The sequence below is a fragment of the Octopus bimaculoides genome, chromosome 5 (genome assembly GCF_001194135.2).
Source record: "Octopus bimaculoides isolate UCB-OBI-ISO-001 chromosome 5, ASM119413v2, whole genome shotgun sequence".
NCBI classification, from domain to species: Eukaryota; Metazoa; Mollusca; class Cephalopoda; order Octopoda; family Octopodidae; genus Octopus; species Octopus bimaculoides.
In genome coordinates, this window is record NC_068985.1 from 77090833 (window position 1) to 77100404 (window position 9572).

At 35.4% G+C, this 9572-nt stretch overlaps 1 protein-coding gene across 1 annotated transcript in view; it reads left to right on the forward strand.

The window, feature by feature from the left end:
• Window positions 1-8050: 8050 nt before the first annotated feature.
• Window positions 8051-9572, forward strand: part of LOC106875163 (gelsolin, cytoplasmic) — an 85933-nt gene continuing 84411 nt past the window's right edge. The window contains exon 1 of the mRNA XM_052968074.1: window positions 8051-8994. Within this exon, the coding sequence (XP_052824034.1) occupies window positions 8917-8994 (78 nt within the window). The 5' untranslated portion in view covers window positions 8051-8916. The remainder of the gene's footprint in view (window positions 8995-9572) is intronic.

Below are 9572 nucleotides of genomic sequence, written 5' to 3' on the forward strand. Positions count from 1 at the left end.
ATATATATATATATATATAGGGCAGCTTTTAAGCTAGCTCCTGTGGAAGGCTCTTCATTGGGCCTTGGGCCCAACAGTGACACTTCAAGCATTGAGTACATATTAAATTTTATTAAACTTGACCAATATTTTTCAAACAATGAGCAATTTTCATCAAAACGATGATATATGTCGACTTGGAACTTATTGCAAAGCTGCATGATAAACAACATTTTTTTGTTTTCCCATTCGGGGATCAGTACATTTTTTTCTGTCTAACCTCTTTCTTTCTCTCTCTTTCAACCATCACCATCACCAGTACCACCACCATCACCGCCACAACTGCCATACACACACCATTCAGAATTCTGACTCCACCGCCATCTATCACCATCATTCCTGACCGCCTCGGCTACCACCACCATAATTTAGTAATGATCTAGGTCTACTTACAGATCTAGATCGGTTTTTTTCACACCGTGACGCCAAAACCAAGCACCAATCAACTTAAATAGTTTAGTAAAATCACACACTAATTGGTCAGAATACAGTTTGCGAGACTTAACATTCTGGAGCCTATACAAATGTATTTAAGACACGCATTTCAGCCATTTCACTACAGTTGTAAATTGTAAAATATAACTATCACCACTACTACATGAACCTGAAGATTGCATAGTTTAATGCATGAAAGTACTAGTCCAATCAAAATGAACATTATATCATTTATTACATTATATTATATTATATTATATCATATTATATTATATTATATTATATTATATTATATTATTATAAGATTGTAAATAAAACGTGAAAATCAAAGTTGGAATTCCTTTGATTAATATATTCTTCTATACACAATTATACACACCCGTGTATATATATATATATATTATAGATATTAATATAAATATGTACATTTCCACGTGTATTTTACGTGTATTTTTAATATGTTTGTTAGATTACATTATAGTACCTTCTATGCTTAGTATTGACTATTTTATGTTCTACAACATAAATGTATATATATAGGTCAATGTATTAGCAAATATTTATATTAATCTCTATCTCTCAATAGTGCACATTTTGAAGTATAGAACCAATTATACATACATATATATATACATATATACATACGTACGTACGTACGTACATACATACACAAACACACACACGCACATACATACATACATACATACATACATACATACATACATAGTTGAATAGATCGGTTTCATATTTATCGTTCGTAGATCCTCCATAGAAACATCCTCAAAAAGATATCTTCGTAAGCTTTAATAAATTTTGAAATGATAAAAACTGCGAAAAAAAAATCAATAGAATTACATCCCTACTTTTTGATGTTATGGAACAACGCAACTGCATATATTGTAGGCGCAGTTACCCCACTTGACAACGCGTTTAAACAAACTAGCACTAGATGGCGTTAGAGTGTGAGATTCTGGCATGAGCCCTTACGACTACCTCTTTATGCATCGAGCCTGTCTACCATGTCAGCGTTCCAAAGTGCATCGTCACGTGAATAACACCTTTAGACATATTGACTACTTCGGAAATAATTGAACACAGCTTTAAAGACTGGAAGTTTCCTTGCATTTCAGTTGTGTTTTTTTTCACTTTTCATTGCATATCACTTCCTTTTTCAGGACCTTCCTATGTATGTACATATTTTTGAATATTGTGTATATTATATGTTAACTTGTTTCAATGTTCATACACACATGCACCACATTCTAAGATTTTAGTTGCTTTCCCATTGCTCATACATGCTAGCAACTCCAGCCTCTGCAAGTGACCTACCGCTCTTGCAGACTAACAACACATTTTTCCACTACAAGCGACTCACTGCCCTTGCAGGCAAAGCCTTGGCACTGCTCATGGTTCAGCAGCCAACATTGCATCTCAAGCACCTTGACTTTTGCTTCCTGTGTTTTCCAGTTTCCTGGATAGTTGTTATCAGGCTTGCATGTCAGACGTTCTGTGCCTCAGACTATTTACATTTCTTAACTTTACCTCGCCAGTGACTGTTCCAGAGGATAGAATGTTGTTATAGATACGGCATTTACATTTTCTCTCTTTCTGTATCATTGTACATATATGCTTTGTTCTATTTGATTGGACACCTTTCTTCGTTGAACATTTCCTTGTACATGTATATTTTTTTTTCAATTTCAATTGTTCATACAATTGTTTTGCCATGGTTCGTTCGTCTGTGCCCTCCTAGTACACACTTACTCCACCTACACTACTCTTAATCGACCGCTTCCGGTCTAAGGGAGAGGGGCTCTGTAGGCGCGGTTATCTCCCTTAACAGCGGGTTTAAACAAACTGGCACTAGTTGGCGTTAGACTGTGAGATTTTGGCACGAGCCCTTACAACTACCTCTCTGCATCGAGACCTGAGACAGTGAAGATGTAATCTAACTGGCTGTCTCTCACACTACACGCTAGTAGCAGATAGGAGCTAACGCACAGGAGACAACCATGGCCTCCACGCATCAAACCATTTTCATTTATCATTCAGCATATATATATATGTGTGGCCACATTCAAGGTATATAAAGTCACAGCTTTGTTTAATGTATTCTTTATACCGGGTTTCCTGTCAAATGATATTACAGCCTTCTGAGTAGAGTCACATTAGATGGAATACAGCCTATTCATCTAAAATATAAAACAACTGCTGTGTAATCCACTCTCTTTCTGTCACTGATGATTGTACGACTACAATTGAAACCGTGGGTAGATGCATAACATTAATACTTGTTATTATTAAGCATTTACACATATTCTCTGTGTTTAACGAAATATATTCCAAAAAAATATTTATTCTTATAATAGACGAAGTGTCCCGCTGTGATATATCAACTGTGGTTTTATTTCGTTAAAAAAATTAGGCTGGTAACGACAGATGAAAACAGAAGAAATTTGAAAATACAATACAAAATAAAACTTAAGAGAACAGCAGTTTTTTGCAAAAAGTTCACTGTCACAAAGATCTGATAGAACTTAAATTAACATAAATGCCTAGAGTTCATGTTAACACAAATGTTCATAAGCATATTAATAGGAGACAGGAAAAATATGCATCGTGTCATAATGTACGTGTGCGACAGACTTTTTCATGCGAACATTCGCGTTAAGGTTGAGGCACCTCTGGCTTTACCTGGATGGAGAGCAGGTGTGGTCACGGCACGTCCAGTTCTACCTTCCGCAATTAACGTCCTTAACGGACATCGGTAAATGGATCAAGCAGAGACCTAGGCTGGGGGAATGGCAATTGGAGTGCCGTCAGGCACCTCAGCTACTCTCTCGGGCGGGCGATGCCGGCAATAGGAGTTCCACCGCGGATTTTTATAGCGGGTTAGTGGGATTTATGTCCGAAGACGCCTTGGGGAAGACCCTGGGCTACGATGAAAATCACTTGATCAACCTGTTCAGGAGAACTTTCGGGCCGGGGTATCTGGACAATCACCAGAAATCCCTGGCTTGGCAGTGATTCCGTGCGGCGTTACCTGTTCGTGATAAACTGTCAAGGCACAGAAGTGCCGTCTCGCCGACATGTCCAAGGTGCGAGCAGGACAGGGAAACCGTCTTGCACTCATTTGTGGAATGTCCGGAATTAACGATATGATAGTTTTCACAGAGAAACTGTTGTCATCGATGGGAAGAGTACAGCTATCAGCCGAGTTTATCATCGAGATTGTGCTGCCTCCTTCCCTTAACAAGGAAAGGATGGCTTGCTTTTTCTGCGTAGTAGCTATACTGAAAGAAACAGTATGGAAGACGCGTGTGAGAGGCATAGTGACGGGTACCTTTGTATCCGGCCAGGAGTCAGTTAAATTTTTTAGTTACCACCTCAGTAGCAAAATCAGGCTGGAGAAGAGGTACCTGTCATGAGATAGATTCATGAGAAGATGGAAGCTTCTGGCAAGGAAGCTGGGAGTGTCTGACACCAGGTAAGTGTAGGCCAAAAAAAAAAAAAAAGGAAAAAGAAAGCAAAGGGTCTACCCTGGTGGTCGGATGCCTTTCCTTCATGAAAGTCATTGCAAATTGCAATGAGTAACAGGTAAATTGTAATAAGCAATTTGTAATTCGTAATTTGTAAAATATAATCGGTAAATTGTATTTATAATTTTTAAATCGCATCAGAAATTTATAAATTTTTAACGTTATAGCAGCTACTACACCTTTTTATGTTTGTCTGTCTTTGTTCGTCCCTTCTTTGTAATGCCTTCATGGCAAATATTATATGTTAGAGTTAGCTTGCAGTCTCTAGCCGATAACATGCAATGTGAGTGAGAGCGGACATCTCATTATGTATGCAAGAGTAAATGTATATACTGTGTGAGAATGTATTCTTTTCACTTGTTAAGGTTATCTCTACAGATTTTCTTTAGAAATTATAGCCAGCATTATTTTTGTTACGACATTTCGTATCAGAGACGTCAGATGTAAACAAACAATGAGATTATGGATGAAAACTAGGTAATGGGCGTACATAACATTTTAGAAGTTTAATATGCTTTGTAGTATACTATGGTTGCATAACGAATACCATGTTCCTACAGGTCAATATTTGCTCGACATTGCGTTTTTATTCTTCTCTTCTGTTTTATTTTGACATGCGCATTGTGTATTTATTCTTGTCTTCCGTTTTGCGAATTGAGTGTGCACATGCACATTGCGTATTCATTCTTCTTTTTCCGGTCCCTACTCAGAACTGTTTACAGATCACATCTCACGAACGTAGTTCGTGAGGAGCGCTTGCACTCCGACGGCTGTGAAAAAATATTGACAATTGGCTTCATTAGCTGAAAATGATAGCCTCTACTACGCATGCGTAAAAAAATTCAATAAAATTCAAAAGCACCAATCGAATCAAAATGTACGTATAACATTCTTTTTGTACAAAACCTGTAAAGACAGCCGTCAAAACGCAAAAGGAAAATGACCGTTACTGATTGGACGAAATCGATGTCAAAAGACGAGTCATGAAATTGTATATATGACTCAGGTAATCGATCTAAGAACCGATGACCATGAACTCTGCTGCTAAACATGGTTATTTATATTGATTACTTATATAATACGTTCGACATTATGGATTGATCACTGTCTGTTTCGAGAACTCAAAGACCTATGTATGTATGTATGTATGTATGTATGTATGTATGTATGTATGTATGTATGTATGTATGTATGTCATTATTCAATTTTATTTCAAGATTTCTTGCCAATAGAGAAAGAGTTGGTTTCTAATCCAAGGCTCCTTCATTGGCATTTCAACGTCAACAATAGGATATTTTGGTATGTATGTATGTATGTATGTATGTATGTATGTATGTATCTATCTATCTATCTATCTATCTATCCGTGCAGATTTATATGTTTTGTTTTATGTTTGTCTTCTTATGCATATAGCCACATATCTAGACATGCTCATGTATCCTTTTTTACGGTTTTTACAGTTCCAGTAATGGTTTGGATCTGTAGTCTACGAATCAGCTTTTTCCTTTGTGTGTTTGAGAAGCCTAATTTCTCAAGATATTTAGGCAGTGTGTTACATATTCCAGTGCCCCAATGATATGTATGTATGTCTGTCTCTATGTATGTATGTATGTATGTATGTATGGCATGCGTTTGTATTTACAAAAAAGAGAATGGTACCCAGTACATGCAGTATATGTTGTACACGCATGTAATAACATCAAATGCAAGTAATAGAATTTATATTATCATCTTAGTGACGAGAAATGCAAGACAAGGTATTCAATATTGGCGGGTAAACTGTGTTCAATTGATTATTATTTGTATTACAGCCAGCACTCTGTACAATACCTTAGGTTTTCTACAACTAGAGCGAGTCTAAGTCCATTCTTCAGATGTTTGGGAAACTGATTCTTCAGACAATTGAAGAATGCGAGCAGATTCACGCTACTAGAAGGGCGTTGAAGCATAGCGATTTTTGAAGTCACCTTCACATAATCCGATGTCACTCTTCTTTTAGGTTATGTTATCAACTAGCGTTGCTGTAACTTCAGCCTCATATACGACAGATTTGATCATGCACCTCTGGCCGAATAGACAGGTTCCTGGGTCTCTACAGTTACAAATGGGCGTACGCTCTTGGTGGAAATTGCCGTTTAACGATGCTTTTCATATTGCGGCAGCATCTATATGATAATTTGAGCGCCTGTTGAATATCATTCTGCACCTGTGATTTACGAGAAAATGTTTCTCTTAAGGAGACAGTAATGTTTTACCTATGTTGGGTTTAACATTAAAAGAAAGGGGAGGGGATCAAACCAAATTATTCTCTTAGGCATATTTTTAAGTTCATTTTTATTCCTTTATATTTTTATCCCTTGAAATATCGAGATCGTTTCTTGATAAAGTGATAAAGTTTTTTAAATTACATGTTGATATAGAGCAGATTCTTGAAAAAAAAAAAAAAAAAAGTGAGATCGTCTGAAGTCTAACAACTGATGGTAACTTAAAATATCTCAAGAAAAGGACTTTCTATATAAACTTAATGCTTCTAACTGAAAAGTGAATATGAGGTTCAAAGTACGTGGTGGATGAATCATCTCATTTGTACGAGACGAGAAGTAGTCTAATACAGGGAATAGTTGAGCTTCCATTTATAATTGGAACTTATTCATAAATGTCCCTGAAAAGCAAAATGCGATTAAAAGTTTCACCACACACACACACACACACACACACACACACACACACACACACACATGTGTGTGTGTATGTATATTATATATATATATATATATGTATATATATGTATGTATGTATATATATATATATATATATATATGTATACACACACATAAAGAATTTTAATTTGAGTAAGATATGTTTCGTGTGAAAGGAAAACAGAATCAAAGAAATATTTACCTTGGTCAGAAAGAAATATATAGAATATGAAATAATATACTTTAAAAGAACTACATACAGTAATAAGTAAATATCTCCCAAGTAGTGCATTTCTTTCAATTTAAAGCGATTATTATTAAAACTCTTATGATGAGTACCTGTATTAAGTGGATGGGAAATAAACTTTTTCAGGGATATGATGTCAGTCGGTTGTCGGTAATTCCGACATCTTGTAGACGGATTTTTGTTTCAAAAATTGAGGTCCTTGGAGTCTTTATTTGTATTTAGCAATCTACAATATCAGTAAAAGTTCAACTATTCGAACGAAATGTTGATGCTTCATTTAAACAAAATGCTGAATAATAATAGGTGAAAGTGACGGCATGCCATGGTGCTTAAGTATTCTCTTTGGGCACTAATGATGCATGATTTCAACTCGATACCAAAACCAGGTTACTTTGTAGGATTCGTTGACTCACTTAACTTTGGCACATGATCACCCTTTGGTGACGGAATTAAGTACAAAACAAAATTAGGCTTGACGGAAGTTGGGATTTATTTTATCAACGTAAAAAGATAGGAAGGCAAAGTTTACGCTGTTAGGTTCTGAATTTAGCATATATTTAATCGGAAATTCTATTGTATCAGACAAGCACCTATTCTAAGTAAAATATTGATTTCTACCATTGACATGTTTTTGTCGGGGAGGTTTAGTCGATTTATTCGACTTCATTACTTGACTGGTATTTTATTTTATCAATGCTGGGAGTATGAAAGATAAAATTGGTTATTGCGGAATTATGAACTCAGAACTTAAAAGGCAATAATTAGACACCAGACGGCATTCTGTTTGACGCTTTAACAATTCTGCCAATCTATCTTCCGAGCAAAATATTAATTTTTTTAACTTACCTCAAACGGAGCCCCTTTTCTTTGTATTAACACATGAATATCTTGGTGGGGGGGTTGTGATTAAAATAATTGTCACCATAATAGTAACAACTGTTCTAATGTTTAAATTATCATTTATATTATCATGGTTATTGTGTATCGATCTGTTTTTCTTTTATGAATATGAAATATTTTTGTAATTAATTCAGTAATAAACAGATGGTTTATGTTTAAAATTAACTGCAAAGAAATTTAGGGCATATTGTTTCATATTTGAACAAAAACATAACGTCTCTCTATGCAAATTCATTAACTGAATATGGATTTGGCGTCATTACATTTAACACCAATATAACAATATCTTACACTGTTACTCTGTTTTTTACTGATGTGCCTGTTTAATATATGGGGAAATATTCTCACGTTTATTTTCAAACGAGCATTTTCCAAAGTAGTTTTCAGTTCAACCGCCCAATCAGCAGCTTCTAGGTATTTTATGAAAATACTTGCTTCCAAGCAGAAGAAAAAATCAAAATTGAACTCTTCCAGAACCCCAGATTCAAGAAGCAAAAAAAATAACCAAAGGACACACAGACATCGATAGATTGCGTTCTCATTAACTTCAATTGACAAAGGTTTATCTGAATTATATTTGTTTGGAAATATTTTCCTCAACAACAACTAACTTATATAAATTAATCTTCTTCGAGAAATTACTTCTTCCTTGAAACTGTTCTTCTTAAACTGAATTTTGCTGTTTTTCCAAATTAGTCTTCCTATAGACACTACACCCTTGAGAAGAAATGCCCTCTTGCTGGATTGAATTTCCTAAGGATTAACCTGGCTTGAATTTAAATCTTCAAATTGATATCCATACGAGATTATTCTACTGCGAAACTTGATTTTTCGTTGAAATTAGTATTATTGTAAAACGAATTTACTTGTACAACAGACTCTACATTAAAAGTAATCTAGTCCAGAGGTCGTACTGAGTGTGTCAGCAAAAATGGCCAAGTCAGACAAGAAAGAGAAGTGGCGTCGTCGGTTCCGTTACGCAATTACTGTCATTGGACCTTGTTTGATTATTTTTCTTGTTGCATTTTGCTACTTATGCAAATGTTAACCAGAGAAAATGCCATGTATTCATGTAGAACGTGTTAAAATGCAAATAACAAATCTTTTTTATTCAGCATGGATATCCGACACTTTGGTGGGTTTTTGTTCTTTTTGTTTTTATTCGTTTTTATTACTAATCACTGTTGTAAAATATATTTTCCAACTAAAATTGATGAAATAGAAGAGAGAGTAGCGCCTCGGATTAAATGTTATTCAGAATTTCATTTCGTTCCTCTGCATTTTGAGTTTAAATCGAGTGTGGTTGACTTTGATTTTCATCAAGCAAGGAAAGATAAAATTCCTACCAGACATATAACGAGATAAATTTTATAGACTAAACCGAATAACTACAACATTACACTTTTCTATTGCTCTGTGAAAATCCTCTCCAAATTAGATAATCTATCTATCTATCTATCTCCCTTTCTTTTTGCATACACACAGAGACACACACACATACATATATGTATATGTATACACATGCGCCCACACCCAACGAACGCACACACGTGAATGCACACACACACACACACGCACACACACATACATACACAAATACACATGCAAGCATTTCATTCAGCTTTGTGTGCTGGTAGTGCAGGACTTGGAATTTTTCAGAATTAAACTATATGTTATTATCCCCACCTCACCTGTATATTGTGTCCTGTGTCC